Consider the following 18,811-nt stretch of genomic DNA (forward strand, 5'->3'; position numbering starts at 1 on the left):
TAGTAAAAAAATACTTTGTATTTACTATTTTACTTTTACGCCGGGGACTAATTGTCCGAGTATAAAATTATGACGGGGACCAATTGTCCGCGTACGACATTTTTTCGCGGGGACCAAATATCCGCATACCAATGCACAGCGGCTGGCTTTATTACTATTATTCGAATTCGAAGCTTGTGGTGCTGCCGGTGCATATTATTTTAACTACAAAATTGCCGTCGAAAAATAAGCCACTTTTTTTCTCCTGTGGGCCGATTCTTGAAAATGTGACTAATTTATCACATGTGAGATAATTCATTAAATTTATCGAATGCGATTAAACTTTATCGAAGGTTAAAACTAAATCATATTCTTGAACGGTATTCGATATAATTATATTATTTATCGTATGTGATAAAACATAACGAATGAACCATTGTGGTAACATCAAAACCACGGAAACTAATCAATTTTAACCTCAAATATCTAATAATTCTACTGTTATTGTTTACATTAAATTTATATTCTATAATTAAAACTATGTAGTATGTATTATGTACCTACTATTATTTTACTGAAAGTGAAAACTGAAAAGTACAATGTAGGTTTACGTCAAAATGTGAATATGTGATTGTTATTTAGTATTTACTATTTAGTGTTATATATTTTAGAATTTTACTTATTTTTATTTAAAATAATAACCACATAATGGCAAAATCAAGACCAACCAAAAATCAGATGAAAACGTTGGTTGAACTTATGTCCAATAACCCGAGACTGAATTCTGGCAAATTTTCTGCCAACTTTACCAAACAAATTGCCAAAGCAAGATGGGAAGATATTGCAAATGAATTAAATTCATTACCCAGCGCTGAAAAATCATGGGAAAAATGGAAAAAGGTAATTTTTATTTAAGAAATTGAAAAATATAAAATCCCTAATCAAGTGATAGAACATTTTCCACATATTTTAAGAGTGACCGAAGAAGATTTAATCTATTTTCTTAAAATAAATACTGTAAAATAGTGTAATAAATAACCTACTACAAAAGTCATAGATATATGATGAAAAATTTAAAGTAATTTAAACTTAATGCAACATAAGTAATTACTAGGTCTTATGTTTTTGAGTTTTCATACAAAATACTATTATTTTTTTAAATGTTCATTACTTACTTTAAAATAAAAAGCTAAGAGGTTCACTAGGTAATATTAATATTTTTAAATTATAATAATTCATTGTGATAATAATACACAAATGGATTACCTAAATGGATTCACAACAAACAATTTGCTATGCTTTGCATTGCATTTCTTAGACTAATTAAATTAAAATGTATTATAAGCCAACAATTTAAACCATTACTTACAAGCTGAGCCTTAAAAATCATAACATAAGATATTTGTATTATTTTAAATACATTAATACCATGTTTTAATATTTAAAAAATAAAGAATAATAATATTTACACATTTTTTTTTTTTTGTATACATTAGTTTAAATTACTTTCTAATTAATGACATTTTAAAAAGCTATAACTTGATTTTCTAAATGCACTCCTTCTGAAAGTAGAAATTGTATATATTCTTTTTTTAGGCTTGGCAAGACACAAGAACAACTGCAAAAACTAAGGCTGCAGCAATTAAAAAACACATCCAAGGAACTGGAGGAGGACCTCCTAGTAATTTGGTTTGTCAGAGGCTCAATTAGATACAATTCCATTAATGAGCCAAGTTGCTATAAGTGGTCATTTAAATTCCTTTGAGTCTGATGTTACATTCAATTATGACAAACCTATGGACCAATCACAAATATCTACTTGTTCATATTATAATGTTGATGATAATGAAAAAGAAAAAACAAGTAGTACTGGTAAAATATTATTTAATTTTATTAGCTGATTAATTAATAGGTATGCATTTATATGAAAATAATTTAAGAAGTGCTTTGATTGTGGTATAATTTATAGATTATGGGTTGGAAGACTTCCAAATTGACATTGATAATTGTGTAGTACTTATTGAAAATAGTTACACTTTTGGTAAGTTTATTAATAATAATTATTATTTATATTCACTATTAATCAATTTTTGTTTTATAGTACATGATGACACTGTTGAATTGACAAAACCACTACTTATAGAAACTGAACCAGAAAAAGTACAACTAAAAAGTGTACCTAAATCGAGTAAATACTTTAAAGCTAATTTAATATTATATTTATTTAATGTTATTATCTAGTCTACACAATATTGGTAATTTATAATTAATACATTTTTATTTAACCATTTACTAATTAATAATAATATTTTTTTTAAGAGCGCATGAACTTTGAACACTATGAACCTAAGAAAAAACAAACTGCTTCTGAAAGATTATCAGACAGCAACAACGCTGCTCAGAGTATGATTGACATTGCAACTCAAAAATTAAAAATTAAATCAAATTACTATGATGAAAAATTGATGCTAATGAAACAAAACAATCAGATCCTTGGCAACATCCACACACTTTTAGAAACATACATTCAAAATAATAAAATTATGTAATTAGTCTGACACTAAGACTTAATTTAATAAATTAAGTTTTTTTTTTTAAATCATTAACTAACTACAAAAAGTAAAAAACAATTAGGTATTAATTATGTTATGTTTTTTTAATATGTATTAATAATGTAATCTCAGTTTAAACTTATTATAATCAAAGACTGATTCATTTTAACTTTAAAATATATACATTGTTAAAGTATGTTGTGTAATCAATTTAAAATGTTTATAAAGTATATAGTATTATAGTTCTTCCCTAATATTTCTATTTTGTATAAGTTGAATAATTCTCTCTCTTTGTCATCTTCCCATCATTAAATCTCTATTTCTTAAGTTGACATCATTGTCTTCTGCAACTCCCAGTGGAGTTTGATACATGCCAAAATCTGATAAATTTTCACCATCCACAAATTCAGGTACATTGTAAGTTATACATAAATTATGAAGAACCACACATGCATTTATTATTTTTGTTGCCTTTTCTGGTTTGTAATGCAAAGTTTGATCTTTAATAAGACATCTATGAATTGGGAATAAAAAAGTATTTAAGTATTTTATCCAAGTCTGGATATATTTTTTACATACCAAATTTTTAATGAGGACATTTTCCTCATATTTTTTTTAGTTTATTTTAAATTAAAAATATTCGGAAGTATATTCTGTTTTATTTTATTTTAATTATTCTTAAATGTTTTTAATATTTACCTAAAACGTCCCTTTAGAACTCCATTACATCGTTCTATTTTAGATCTAGCGGACATTTGTTGCTTATTAAAATATTCCTCAGCTTCATTAGTTGGATTTGATATGGGAGTTAGTAGCCATGGACGTAATGGGTATCCCGAATCCCCTAGTTAAAGATATTTTAAAATTTTAATGTTTCTTTGAACTTTATTTATAATTAATTTACCCAATAAGTAAATATTATTAAAACCCTTTGCATAAAGATCTTGTAGTAATGGTAAGACATTAGAATTTTTCCAAATATGAGCATCATGTGTGCTACCAGGAAACAATGCGTTCACATTTAGAATTTTTAAATCTGAGTCACAAATCTACAACATTGTGTAATTAAGCATATTATCCAAAATCATAATTTAAAATGTAATATTTACTAGTTGGACATTTATAGAGTGGTAGCATTTACGATTTACATAAATGTGCTCAGGATGTTGGTTTTCTATTAAATTTAAATTTGAAGAAGGTGGAACTATTGCCACATAAGTGCAATCAATGCAACCAATAATTCCTGGAAATCCTGTGTGAGTATAAAATCTAAAAATATCAAAAATATTAAAAAGAAAAAAAACGAAGATATGATGGTAAGGTTATTTTTTTATATATACTTTTTTCGAACTTGTTCAAGCTCGTAAACACTTGATGGAAACTTAACCCAAAAGTTGAAAACTGTAGGATCATTGAGGGCATTTACAACATCGGATATGCATCGAGATACAGATGATTGAGATAAAGCAGTAAAACGACTATGGCCCATTGGTGTTTGATATGACCCAGTGCCAAAAAAATGTAATGTAACGAGTACCTATGATGAATAGTAATGATAATGAAAAATATAAACTTACAACTTTTTTTGATAAAAGTGCAAAGTGGTATGATATTATATTAACTTTTGTTTTTAAATCAATGGCCGATGAAAGGTCAGTATCTTCAATAAGTGGTCTTAACATGTTTATTAAAATATTGGCAAGATATTTAGTCAATCTAAAACTTTTAACAAATAATCTGTCCAACAACAAAAATGGATCCATCGTTTTTTCTTTTACTACCCTAACATTCTGTATTGCGTTCTCTTGATGTTCAATATTATTTAAAATTAAAAAATTAAGGTACATGTTGTCCATTTTTGTTAATCACTAATAAAGTAATGACTATTAAGTATTAAGCATTAAGTAATAAATTTTAAACTAGAAGGAATAAATATTATGAAGTATGGGTACATAAATATTAAATGCATAATGACATTAGCTAAATAATGATAAATTATGTTATCATAATCAGTCGATTAAATTTTGTCACTGCTTTAATTACAGTAGATTAATAGTCGGGCCATTTTTAATCGATAAAATCTTATCACTTTTCAAGAATACCAATATCAGTATTTCCTGCGACAAATACGTTAGTCACCTTCGATAAACTATGTCACGTTTTCAAGAATCGGCCCCCTGGCAAAGCCAAGTGTTATCGCCTTATCTTCTCTATACGTCGTGGTTCGGTGTATGAAAGGGAGACGTACAAGTTTCTACGTATCGTGTTCTCTGGTGTAATCCGTATAATAATAACCGACCGATCATGTCTGGTCGTGGAAGTGACTCGCGTAGTAATGACTCGGCATTGGTGAATCGTGCGTAGGTAAGTAAAAAATTATAATTATTATGATTTCGACGAAACGATTGGTCGTGACTAGAGCATTTGTAGAATTTGCATAATAATTGTTCTGCACAATCACGAAAATAGCAAAGTAATGAACAAAACGTTTTATGTAAACAATAAACTAATTTTGTAATTTTATTTTGCAAATAAATGCATATTTTGAGTTTTTTTTTGTTGCTTTTGCGGTATAGGTATTCTTTAATTTTATACTTTTTAATTAATTAATAATTTTATCAATACTTTCTCCATTGTCGTTCTTATTTCATTTAATATAGGTATTAATGGTATTATAACATTTACAACTAGAATTCTTCGATTTAAATATTTATCGAATTCTTAGTGATTTGGTATTTTGGTTGTCTGTGGACCCATGTTTTTCAAAGAAGCGTTTGAGGGTCGCCGATTAGATACATTTTATTAATAGACTAGCTGCGGGTGTGCCTCGGTGTGAGTGTGCCTCGCTGTGAGTGAAACTCGCTTTGAGTGAAACTCGCTGTAAGTGAATACCCCAGGACGGATGGAAGAGCTTGAAAGTGGAAAGTTTTCAAAAAAGGAAGACCTGTCGCTGATTGGTAGTACTGCGAGTCTTCTATCGGGATGAATGATGATAAGGCGGTTGTTGTCGGGAATTGATAAGACGTTCGTGGCGTCGATAATAATATTGTTTATTAAATTATTATTATATATATATGCCTCGATTCCCGGCTTGTGGAAGCCGCCTCCGGCGCCTTCGAGGGGGTCGAGTGAAAATCGGTCCTAGGGAAATTCGGTTGGAAATGGTAGTCGGGTGTCTAGAAATCGGTCACATATATAGTTCAACTCGAGGCTTGCCCGGTTCTTTTTTGAAAGTATAAAAAATAAATAAGTACGAAAAATGGTAATAGAGTGTCTAGCTATCAGTCCTCACTCGATGCAAATCGATATCTGTGCTGGGCAATCCGCCTACGGCGGATTGTTATACCTCCTGACGTCGAAAGTCTGATGTTGTATAGTAGGGGACAAAATTTATGTCGAACGTCATATCTTTTGGGAAAATTGATTTATACACAACTAAATAAGTTTGAAAAATGGTAACTAAGTGTCTAGCTATCAGTCGTTAACCGGTGTAATACCGTGTCTTGTCGCATGCCCGGTTCTTTTTTGAATATATATAAAGAATAAATAAGTACGAAAAATGGTAATAGAGTGTCTAGCTATCAGTCCTCATTCGATGCAAATCGATATCTGTGCTGGGCAATCCGCCTACGGCGGATTGTTATACCTCCTGACGTCGAAAGTCTGATGTCGTATAGTAGGGGAAAAAGTTTAAGTCGAACGAAGTGTTATAACGTCCCATCTACGTCCTATTTACTGCGTCGAATGGCAGACTATGTGGGCGCAAATTATGAAATCTGAATTTTTTATTTGCTAAAAATTGAATATACTTTAAGTGTTACCAAACCCCTCAGGTAGGCAATCCGACTGCGTCGGATCGCGGACGATGTGAGCATTATGAGTTATTATAAGTGAAATAATCCACAATACATTTATTACATCAGGTTGTAATTAAATATTAGTGTGCATACCCGATCTATATGACTTTAATAAATATTCCATACGTACACACTACACATATTGTGTTTACATATTATATAATATATACTATAAATAATATAATATAACATACTCGGTGGTAGTCGATAAGTACTATTACAAAAAACATAATAACAAAGCTGATACCAAAACACGTATATTTAACACTCGCAATATTCAAAAAAAAAAAAAAATAGTACATAAATGTTGAAATACTGCTTTTTATTAGTCGAGTAATAAAAAAAATATACCGACGTCGCCGGCAAAATCATATAAAAATTAAAAAAACATTGGAAAAAAAAATGCAAAAAATGACTCGCACTGTTAATCAAAGCGCCGCCGGGACCGTCGCCGGAGCGGGTTTCGAACTCGTTACACCTGCCTAAATCCTATCCTATCCTAACGCCTAATCCTATCGACTACAGTTTGAGTTGTAAACCGACGTCAAATCTCGAGCACTTAAACCGTTTCCGAACCGTCACCGAATTCGCGTTGTACTCGTTTAATTCGTATTTCATTACACACACACAGACATTCTCGTTGATTTACTTTAAAATATATTTGTAAATATCTGAAATATCCCGATGTGTATTTTATTCATTATTTATATTTATTATATTATTATATATACGTATTAAACGACTTTTTTCTCACGCCCAATCCCTAATATATCGCCAATATAAAATATCGTAAATCACGCGAACACGGGAAAACTCGGAAAACGCTATAAAATCAGGTAGAAAAGCGGGTAATATTATAATAATCGTAATAATCGTACAGTTGTCCAACGCGTTTTTGATAATTTTTGATAAGCGGCTATAACGACCGGAGCGCATTCTTTTTTCCGTTTTAGGAACTGCGGCGAGTACAGCAAGCGCACTCAAGTGGGTTTCGGGCGAAACCTCACGCGTTTTATAATATAAGATAGATAATTGTTTACGACGTTTACGTTATCAAAATACAATCGATAGTATCGATACGCGATCATACAGCACTTTCACTTTCACTGTTCGGTGTGTTTCTATTTTCTAAACAGTCGACTACGCGTTCCATTTGCAATAAAGGTAATATTTTAATTTTATTGTTTCATAGTTTGTTTTCATACTAAACTCACCGCTCCGGTGAACGGAAATCCTACTAAATCAACTAAATCAATTTTTTTTCGTGCAACTCTTAAACGAATAACCGTAAATACTTGATCAGATTGGGTACTCGTCCAATATGCTATCTACCGTAATCTTATAGTATAATATATCATCATGCATATATATCATTTTACAATTAAGATTAAGCTTTTATTGAAATCCAAAATTGTATTATATTTGTACCTCTTTATAATTTATCATAGGCTTCATACAAAAAAAAAAAATTTATGTGTGTTTGTGAGCCGTGTCGATTATAATATCATGATTTTACTGTAATTTTTTTATTTATTAATTATTATTATGAGTCCGTCAACTATGAGTTATTTATATCGACACATAATTTAAAATTAAGAGATGTGCGCAAATTTTTTAAAAATAAGTGGTTACTAACCAAAAATACTGACCAGACATGTGCCTAAACTAAAAACCAAACAATTTGTGGTGGTGAGTTGAAAGAAGTTCTGAAAACTACTCAAAAACGTGATTAAGAAGGTAATATTTTGAAAACAATGTATAATCGATGTAAAAAAAAAGGCCGTCAAATATTTCATTCCATACTCAAAAACAATATAAAATATTATATATATAATACAATATTTATAGCAGATAGCAGATACCATATAAGCCATCTAACGTCCGGTAGATAGCATATTGGACGAGTACCGAGTAAAGTTTAGTTTTTTTTCTAGAAATGTCTAAAATTATTCGTCAAGTGGACATGCTTGAAAGTTTAATATAAAGCTTCTCATAATTTGTTAATTTATTTAATTTTTCAATTAAAAAATGTCAAAAATCGATAGTCAAAATACTTTTTTATTGGCTTTTAAGTTAAGATTTTGATAAAATTTGTCAAAATCTCAAAAACAAACAATTTATTTTGTTTTACGAAATTCATAAAAAATATTGTTGTTATATTTAAGATTTGAAAATGTAATAAAAAGTAAAGTTTCATTATAAGTTTATAATGAAATTATATTTTAATGATGAATATTGAATATTATATTATTAGTATTATTACGTTTAAATTATATTATAATATCAATTATTATCATATATTTGTTATAATTCCAATTTATCCAAAACATTATTTGTAGAATTTATGTATATTATGAATTTTACAAAAAGTAATGACATTCTTAAAATGTTTAGATGAATTTTAAAATATTATTTATCTTATTATCTATATTGTGAACCTATGTTGTGTACACTGTATTACGATAAGGTGATAATTACTCAAAAGTTAATTACAATAATATTTATTATGGACGATAGACTTATCACTTATGGTATAAATATATATTATTAAAATATTTAAATACTATAATTTAATTTATTTTATAAATATCTTCAATGTTTTTAGTAAAAAATAAATTAACCTACTGTAATACTAATAGTATAATTAATTCTTAACAATAATAATAATATCATCATATAACAAAAATTAAAAATCCAAATTAATTTTACTTATGATTAAAAACCTCTCTTAAAAATAAAGCTCTTCACTGGGAGTAGGTAAGTTCAAAAAAAAAACTAAAATAGTGTAATACAATATGAATTACTATTAATTTAATTATAATTATAAGGTCAGTCTATAAAATGTATTTAAAATGTATTATAAGATCTTAGTGTAACAGTAACAATTTAAATTAAATTAAATGTAGATAAAAAAAATATTATTTAAATTAATTTAATTGGTTTATATAGAACGCCCTTCCTTACTATAAATAGTTTTTTGGTTAGTCTAGACTCTAGACCATTTTTTGTCTAATATTTCTGGTAATTTTGTGGTTATTTTGTGTGGTGATATGAATATCAATATATTGGATAATTCTGGTGATATTTCTGATTACTTAAATATCTTAGCCTCATTTAATTTTTTTTCATGCATTAATAACTTTACGAGAGTAACTGATGTATTAAACTCGTGTATAGACCATATTTTTATAAATTATATCTCAAATTTATCCTTGTATATTATTAAAACTGACATAACAGATCACTATAGTTTAGATATTAGTATCAATAATGATAATTTTATTGAAAAATGTAATACTGATAATGATTAATGATACACTTAATAATGCTAAAAAACTTAAAATTAATTTTTCTTACCTAAATAAATTATTATTATCCTTTAATTGGTATAACTTTCTTTTTGACTGTGATGTTGATGTCTTAATAGATAAATTCAATATTTAAATTAATGTATTTGTTATCAGTTCCTCTAAAAAATATATTGTATCCAAAAATAAATTTAAAAAAACACATAAATTATAAAGCTTGGATTACAAATGGACTTCTGGTCTCAATTAATAATAGACATTAATTATACTTGAAAAAACAAAAATGCCTTTTGATCTTACACTAAAAAAACACTACATTAAATATGAGAAATAATTAAATTAATTAATCAGAAAATCTCGTTGTATATGTTATAAAAATCTATTTTATTTATCTAAAAATAATATAAAAAATATATGGAAATTAATAAATGAAGCAACATATATATTCAACCAAAAAAGAGGAAACTCCTATATATTACATTGAAAGTAGTTCTACTAAATCTTTTTTAACTGATAAAACTGACATTATAAATTAATTTAATGATTATTATGCAAATGTTGGCAAATAACTTTGAAAAACTAAATTGGAATAATATGAACAAAAACTGTCATATTAATAATTCTATTTTGTTTAATTTTCCTGAAATTTCTAGGTTAATAAAGAAAATACCCAATATATCCTCATTTTATAATAACGGTTTATCTAACTTTATTTTAAAGAAAACAGCTGACTCTATCTCATTTCCATTGTCAATTATTTTTAATAGATCGTTTAGTTCAGGAAAATTTCCTTTTACCTACAAAAATACTATAATTATACCAGTGTTTAAGTCTGGTGATTGAAAACAATGCGCAAATTATAGACCTATTGCTTTAACTCTTAACAGTTTCAAAGGTATATTTTGAGAAATGTATCAAATCAAAGATTAATGTCGTTTTTGGACAAACATAATTTTTTTTCATCAATTTGGTTTTCACTCAAATATGTCCACTATTGATTCTTTAACTAAAACTTCTAATTTTATTCATAGTAATTTAGACAAAAAATTGAAAATTCTTGGCATTTTTCTCGATCTAAAAAAGATTTTGACTGTGTAAATCATATTTTGTTAAATAGAAAACTAGTATATAACGGTATAAGAGGCAATGCTCTAAATTTAATTAAACCATTTATTTCTGACAGACCCCAAAAGGTAAGAAAAAACATATTACTTAGTGATGTAAAGACAAATTGTTTCTCAGTACCTCAAGGTACAGTACTTGGCCCTGTCTTATTTATCATATACATAAACGGACTTTTAAATATAAAGCTTAATGCTGAAATGTTTTGTTATGCAGACGATATAGTTATTCTGATTAAAAGTCATGACTATGAAAATTTATACAAAATAGCTAATAACTGTCTATCTGCAGTTAAAGACTGGTGTAATAATAATAATTTATAGCTACATTTATCTAAATCTAAATATACAGTTTACTCGCGATTATCCGTGGAATAGGGTGGCAGGACATCCACGGATAAACGAATTCCGCGGATAATCCACAAAATTAAATTTTATAATAAAAACTAAATTGGAAATTGAAATTGAAAATTATTATTACATATGTATTATTAAAAAAGATACACATGTATGTACAATGAATGTATGTATGTACATGTATAATGAAAAATTAATAAAAATTATAAATTATTTATGTGCAAAAAAATCAGTCACAAGTTGTTGTTTCTTTGTTTGAAAACTCTTCTTTTTAACTTGTGATTGAAGTTTTTTTAATAACATACCTATAATGATTTATAATGGAAAGATACAATACGTATATATTTTTTTGTATACATATAGGTATGTAGACGATTCCGTGGAAGACAGCGGATAATCGAGAGTAAACTGTATTGTCTTTAATATTACGAATAGTTCATATATTAAAGATACTGATTTTTCCCCGTGTGTGCACTCTTATAAATGTAAAAATTTAAATCATCTTTGTGAGTGTTTACCTTTAGATAGAGTTTATTGTATTAAATATCTTGGAGTAAAATTTGACCATAGACTAAAATTTATTGAACATATTTATTATGTAAATAGTCTTCTTAAAAAGTTATTATATAAGTTCCGATTGTTCAAAAATATGTTGGATTAGAAGTCTAAAAGTTATCTATTTAGCTCTTGTGCAATCAGTTTTCTCGTACGGTATTGCAATATTAATTTATCGATTAAAATTGTATTTGGTAAACCAAAATCATATCCTACTTGTTTAATTTATTCAGAGTTGAAAGTTGGAACTATTGTTCAAGTTTATGTAAGGGGGATTTTATTGTATATGTTTAAAGTAAATATAAGTCAATTTCAGCCTTTGCATTGTTATAATGCTAGAATAAAAAACAACTGTAATCTAAATGTACCACATAATAATACTAATTTTGGAACACAAAACCCAATGATTAAAGGTATTCATTTACTACGGAAATATAATATTAACTTAGCTAATTTTGATAACTTTAACAATTATAAGAAACATATCTATATCATATCTTATCATGGCTGTAAATGTCAATAATATTATGTCTTTTTTTTTTTTGTCAACAATAATTTACTCAAAATGTTGGTTTTACTTTTATAATACACATAACATGAACCCAGCTCATCCGTCTATAAGCATACCTATGCTTATTTAATGCGCTTGCAAACCTGCTATATATTGTTTTAAATATTATTTTGTTTGTTTGTTTGCTAAATAAATATATTATTATTATTATTAACTACAAATATTTTTGAAGTTCACATTTTGTTTTCAGCAAAAACTCCAAAGACACAATATTTTGTAATGACATCAACTTCCTAAAATTTCTTTTAATTCTCTAATTTAGTCAGTGAATTTTATTTGTAATTAAAATCAATTACTCTAATGTTAAATTTATTATTTCAGCGAAAACTCTAAAATGTGTGCCAATAGTAATGGTTTTCTGCTGTTCTCAGTAAAGTATGTAAACTTTATGTAATGTAAAGTAAGATAGACATGTTAAAAAGATAATTTTTATTTTCAGAGAAGATAGTAGTTCACAGTCTGAGGTCAGTTTAGAATTAAATCCTGTTGGTTCCCTACAGGAATTATGCATGGCCCGCCATTGTCCATTTCCCAATTACACTTTTCCTGTTGAAAAATTAAAGAAACACAAAGCAGAGTTTAGAGTTGTGTGTTCCATATCAATTTACAAATGCTCAGGTAAATATTTTTATTTTTTATTATTTTAAATATAAATTTAAAAACAAATTATAAAACAGGCACAGGCATATCTAAGCAAGTAGCTAAAAACCAAGCGGCTTACCTAATGTATAAGCAAATAGAAAAATTAACATCAGAAGATTTTAAACAAATTTGGAAAAATGAATATGAATATAAAGATGAAATTCATAACGATCCAAGCTTGATACAGCACCATGAACTTCCACATGGCATTAAATATACTAAATTAGCTTTATCTCATGAATCAGTGACTCATTTGAGTTCTTTTTTTGATTCAGGTGCACCTAAAACAACACATTTACAAAAAATAAAGGTAACATATTATTTTGAATAATATAGCTTATTTAGTGCTATTAATTAATATTTTATTATTATTATTATCTAGAAAAACTCAACAGCTTCTGATGCTTTGAATACAATTTTAAAAATAGAAGATATTACTTTAAAATGTTTGACAGTCTCTTCCAATTCTGGTATGCAATATATTAAATTACAAAATGTTGATATTTTATTTTTATTACATTTTTTCTCAGGTAAAGTAGAAGTTATGATGCAGGTTAATACAATTCCAGTAATTGTGATTTCAGGATCTGGAAAAAGTGTATCTGATGCTCAAGAATCTGCGGCTCATGTTATTTTGTCATACTTCAAATCTAAACTTAATATTCAGTAATTTAACGTTAAAATATGACTATGTATCTACTTTGTAGTTATTAATATCTATGTTTTATATTACACTTTATGAACAATGTGGTCATTAATTATCACACAATAAATTGATATATCCAATTTGTTAATGTATTTTTTAGTTTAATTAATGTAAGAAATTTGACTAATTATTATTTGATTTTTTACGTTATTCTTTTTAATGACTTATTTTGTATTAAAGAAGTGTTTATTTATTTAAAAAATAAAGATAGGAATTGGATGATGGAGACAACTAATGAAAATATGGTATGGATTAATGACCTCTGCTATGTGAAAAGTCAGCAAACATAGAAGATACTGACTGCCCGAAAAACAGATTTCATGTAAGTATGAAAGAATTATTATATTAACTAAAGGAAGTCGTGGATTCAGTTGCGTATTTTAGATTTTTTATTGTTGTATAATATAAATTAAAATAAAATTAATACCTACTATAAAAACAATAATAATCTTATATCATATATAATTATATAAATAAGTGACCATGATCATTATAGTGGAAAGGTGCATGACTTAAGAGGAAGTCATACCCGCATGTGTTGTATCCGTTTTACGAACATAAAACAACAAATTTGTGTTCAGCGGGATCAATTTTATTCTATTAGCTTTAATATTAGAGTACATTTATCTATTATCAAATTTAAAGCTAAGAATATTATTTAGGAAATGCGGTATGCTTTTATTCATATTATCATTTTAAAGTGTGTTATATAGCTATGTAAAATATTAAAACTTTAAAATGATAATATCAATAAAAGCATGATATTTTCTAGATGATAATCTTAGTATCTTACATTTAAATTTGGTAATAGATAAATTTACTGTAATACTGTATTATTAAAGCTAACATCACAAAACGAAAATGTCCTATGATGTACGTTAGTAAGACAGAGATAACACACGCGGGTATCAATAACTTCCTCTTAATCCATTGGCCTGCTCTACAGGGTAATCGGCTGAACATAATATTATATATTATATAGTCGTGTATCGTATAAGTTATCAATCTGTCAGAAATATTGTGCTGATGCGAACAGATTAACTCGCAAGTGGCAAGCAGATTGGTTAGATGGCTTAAACGTTATAATCAAAAAATGTCAAGTACTTTTAAGACCGATTTTTCGTACGCGACCAAAATATCATAAAATATAATATTATGTATGTCACTATGTCCTCCGATCCGCCGCTTATCAATTCTACTGCTCTCGTTGCTGCGACGACGAATATATAAAAATGATTAAAATTCATTTTCAAGGTTAACAGTCAAATAAAAACTGTAACTTTTTTTATGAAAAAAATTTGATACACACCAAAAACACTACATTTGGTTAGGTTGACTAAGTGTTTAAATTTACAATTGATCTTACGTCTTGTCGTCATAAGCGTAAATTGGGCTTAGTCACTCCAAAAATGTGTGTAGCCCTCATAATTTTTTCAAGTTTTTTAATAAAATTTAGGTTTTTTATTAATACAAATTATAAAATGTACTGCTTATCTAATTCCTAAACGGTATATCCGAGGTTTGTGTTATGTGAATGTTTAATGTTTATGCATGAATTTTGTATTATAATTTATAAATATATAATAACATTAGAATGATTGAGCTACGTTAATATTTATTTTTATAACGACAATGATAACAGGTAATGTATACACAATAACAAAATAGATTTCTAGAAATGGTTTACTCGACGTGCGATGTATATATCATCTATTATTATCGCTAATTGGAAAAAATATTCCGATCAGATGCAATTTGCGGATGAACATAAATATATAATGTTAAATTAATATAAAGAAAATGTTATTAATGATTAAATTAAAATTTGTAAGGTTTTGTTAAACAAAAAATGTTGTAGTATTTAAATCTTCTATGATAGATACCTAAATGCTACAATACTAAAATTTATAATTAGTGTTGTGAAGGGGGGGGGGGCGAAGTCCTCCGCGGGCCTGCTCTATGCTTGTAATAAATTTTAGTCCCCCTTCTAAAAAACCAATTTAGACTTGTTTGAGTGTTTGTAATACTTCAAAACGACATTTAACTTAGTTTCCATATTATATAACATTTTTTTATCATTACTAAAGGTAATTTTTTTAAATTAGCTTTTTTTGACTGACTTATAAGTTATAAGTTATAACGAAGTGTTTTTGGTATGATAATTTGATACCAATGATTATACATACTAAAGTACTATTAGTAGACAAATTTAAATCTGTTTTAAAATGTATTATCAATTAACTTAATCAATCAATACATTTGACAAAAAACATTTCTAAATTTCTATGTTCCTCGTGTATTAGACAAAGACAGAAACAGTCGGTATCGATAATCATTCGAATCCCCGTAATTAATTTATTCTGCGCTATTAATCGACCAGTGTGTACTGTGTACGACAGGCGATAGTTGTGTAAGTCACTTAGGAGAATAGGACTTGACTATTAGCGATCACAACGTTAGCTTGCGCACAATTAACCAAACGCCCACAGCGCTGCGTAACGACACTGTTCAAATCGCTCGCTACTGAAAACACTAACAGTGATCTATAGTATTTATAATCAATGATAACATTAATACGTAATAAATTATAAGAATAAAATACAAATACTTCAATACTTAACAGTTCTCATAATATCATAGATTCATAGGGAATCTTGATTTTAAAATACGTAAGCAGCTATGAAATAAAGATAATGGCTCATAATTTTAGATTATTCTATAGACTATAGCAGTGGTTTTCAACCTTTTTGGGTCCACGGCTCCTTTTGATTTTGCAATCAAATATACGGCTCCCATACGAATAATGATAATAATAAAAACATATTGTTTACAATTTTATTATTAGTTTATACTACGGACGCGGCTCCTTTAATAATAACCAACGTCGCCCCTGGGAGCCGTGACGCACAGGTTGAAAACTACGGGAAACTGGACTATAGTATGGAATAATAATCGAATAAATCAAATTGTAATGCCAAACACAACTGCTAAATTGGTAGGCATGAGATAATAAATTTATATTATAATGCTGTAGGCATCTGCTGAAAAGTAAAAAATTAAGAAATAAACCACTTGTTAGTTATTATAATTTATCGTAGATTAGTCATAAAAATTACGGATAAATTTATGAGTGGTTGTTTTGCTTATAGAATTTGTGCAGTTGATTTAAGTTGATACATCAATAATAATATTTTATTGTATTTATTTTACGGACGAGACCCATTTTTAACCTAGACCTGTACAGTTAGAAGTTAGTTATTAACAAAAAATAGCTTAAAATATAGTACAAGGTAACCTTAACATTACATTAACAAAAACAAAATTTAAATAACTTAAGGTACGGCGTACAAAATTAAATTAAAAACTAATAATTTAACTAATATTGTATATACTAGCACTAGAATAAAAAAAATTTAGGAATACAATTCTACAAGATTGTACATTTATACATGTATTTTCTTTATTAGATATTTAATTCTCAGTTAATAAATCACGTGTCTTGGAATGTTTTCATAGTAAGAATAGTATAATTCTGAAAAAATAAAAATTGCATTGAGTTGATAAATAAAATGGTAACTGCATATAATATTTGATTATTTATATCAGTAAAATTAATTACAAAAAAGTAATAATAAAGATACTTAAGCTAAATTAAGGCAGTTTATATTCACAGGCACTTTGTATAATGAACCTCAATAGTGTTATTTACATGGAAAATTTAAATAGGTAGTAGAAAGTAAGATAAAATAAAAGTCATTGAAATAGAAGAATATGTAATGCTAAATCCAGTACCAGATCTACAAATTATGCAACCCGGGGCACAACATAATATTAGCGCCCCTAAAAGTCACCAATAAAAAATGCATGAGTCCTGAAGTGTGTCAAAATACGGATTATTATTATAGGCAATTTATATTTTAAATATTCATACAATTAATCAAGATATTATACATATATTTAATATTTATACATTATGGAAATGTTTATTTTTAATAAAAAACAAATAATTTAGAACTTAAACCTATATTTAATAAATACCTATTTAATAATTATTTTTCTTGATTTTTTTGACGTGAATTCGTTAATGATATCTTCATAATCTATGGATTTATCAACTTGGTGCTCAATGGACATAATTGACAGGTCATTTAATCTTGTTTGCTTTGTAGTTGATCTTAGATATGATTTAATTAGTTTCAGTTTACTAAAACTACGTTCACAAGATGCCGATGTTACGGGTAATTTCAAAAATATTTGATAAGCTGTGAATATGTTAGGATAAGCTTCTTGAAGACCATTTTTAAGAATAAAATTTAAAATTTCATGTGAACGAGCATCTATTAATTTATTATCCAATTTAATTGCATGTTGAGTAAAACTATCCAATTCTAAAATTAATTCATTTTTGTCAATATCTTTTTCGTATTTTATACAAAAGTCCATAGCATGTTTTTTTAATTGAATTGTTGGCATACTAAATAAAAACTTTCCATCTAAAAAAGAAAAATCTTTTGCAGCTTCATCTTTCTTTTAAACCATTCAAGATTCTATCACACTATCACAGACGTTTTTTATTAAAATTTTAAATTTATTTTCTTCGGATAATGTTGATGATTCGTCCTCCGCTAATTCACCAGGCATTTTTTTCTTTTTTCTAACTCGAATCGATGGAAATACCGGTTCTATTGATAGCTCAGTTGATTTTTGTTTTGATTCATCAAGTGCTTCTTCAATACCTTCTTCCCTAAATTTCTCAATAAAATGTATCAGACCTTTTAAGTGTTCAGAATTAATTTCCTCGACAATTACCCCAAAACTACATTTCTCAGTATTCTCATCCTTTTCTACATCTGTCCCATTTTCTTCATTTTCTATAAAATATTAGATATTTATTGTACTGTATTATTTCAATATAAATATAATATAGTAATATATTATACAAATTAATTCACAATGTTTTCCGAAAACTATTATTTTAGATATTATACCTGTTTCAAATTCCCGGTTAGGTATTAAATTCTAAAATAGTACGTATTATAATATCGATAGTAATAAATAATAATAATACTAAATTACGTCATTAATTATTGTAATACAATACAGATCTAATATTAATTATAATATAGAATAATAATTATAAATAATTTCTAACCTGTGCTACAT

At 27.3% G+C, this 18,811-nt stretch overlaps 3 protein-coding genes across 5 annotated transcripts; 2 read left to right on the forward strand and 1 right to left on the reverse strand.

Moving 5' to 3' along the window:
* Positions 1-687: 687 nt before the first annotated feature.
* Positions 688-2,528, forward strand: LOC132923921 (uncharacterized). The gene is given in 4 exon segments (XM_060987928.1): positions 688-879; positions 1,576-1,666; positions 1,669-1,845; positions 2,299-2,528. Coding segments are annotated over 4 exon segments (690 nt in total).
* A 297-nt stretch (positions 2,529-2,825) lies between these two features.
* Positions 2,826-4,402, reverse strand: LOC132927470 (putative nuclease HARBI1). The gene is made up of 6 exons (XM_060992012.1): positions 4,154-4,402; positions 3,872-4,068; positions 3,641-3,800; positions 3,436-3,580; positions 3,231-3,375; positions 2,826-3,045 (listed from the first exon to the last, which is right to left on the reverse strand). The coding sequence occupies exons 1-6, from the start codon at positions 4,385-4,387 to the stop codon at positions 2,826-2,828; spliced, it is 1,101 nt and encodes a 366-aa protein (XP_060847995.1). The 5' UTR covers positions 4,388-4,402.
* A 326-nt stretch (positions 4,403-4,728) lies between these two features.
* Positions 4,729-13,728, forward strand: LOC132924476 (interferon-inducible double-stranded RNA-dependent protein kinase activator A homolog B-like). 3 transcript variants are annotated; one of them, XM_060988824.1, is made up of 6 exons: positions 4,729-4,895; positions 12,622-12,675; positions 12,740-12,918; positions 12,978-13,252; positions 13,325-13,412; positions 13,527-13,728. In XM_060988824.1, the coding sequence occupies exons 2-6, from the start codon at positions 12,635-12,637 to the stop codon at positions 13,610-13,612; spliced, it is 669 nt and encodes a 222-aa protein (XP_060844807.1). In that variant the 5' UTR covers positions 4,729-4,895; positions 12,622-12,634; the 3' UTR covers positions 13,613-13,728. The 3 variants fall into 3 exon arrangements, with proteins under 3 accessions (XP_060844807.1, XP_060844805.1, XP_060844806.1); XM_060988822.1 differs by having other exon boundaries at positions 4,733-4,895; positions 13,473-13,728; XM_060988823.1 differs by lacking the exon at positions 4,729-4,895 and adding an exon at positions 7,435-7,552 and having other exon boundaries at positions 13,473-13,728.
* Positions 13,729-18,811: the final 5,083 nt, after the last annotated feature.

Source organism: Rhopalosiphum padi, chromosome 3 (genome assembly GCF_020882245.1).
Source record: "Rhopalosiphum padi isolate XX-2018 chromosome 3, ASM2088224v1, whole genome shotgun sequence".
NCBI classification, from domain to species: Eukaryota; Metazoa; Arthropoda; class Insecta; order Hemiptera; family Aphididae; genus Rhopalosiphum; species Rhopalosiphum padi.

Coding starts and splice junctions, on each gene's coding strand:
- LOC132927470 (XM_060992012.1), bottom strand. CDS start 4,387: ATGGACAACATGTACCTTAATTTTTTAATTTTAAATAATATTGAACAT. Junction 4,069..4,153: donor CCATTGATTTAAAAACAAAA/GTTAATATAATA, acceptor TATTCATCATAG/GTACTCGTTACATTACATTT. Junction 3,376..3,435: donor TAATAATATTTACTTATTGG/GTAAATTAATTA, acceptor ATCTTTAACTAG/GGGATTCGGGATACCCATTA.
- LOC132924476 (XM_060988822.1), top strand. CDS start 12,635: ATGTGTGCCAATAGTAATGGTTTTCTGCTGTTCTCAGTAAA. Junction 12,676..12,739: donor TTTCTGCTGTTCTCAGTAAA/GTATGTAAACTT, acceptor TTTTATTTTCAG/AGAAGATAGTAGTTCACAGT. Junction 13,413..13,472: donor GACAGTCTCTTCCAATTCTG/GTATGCAATATA, acceptor ATTTTTTCTCAG/GTAAAGTAGAAGTTATGATG.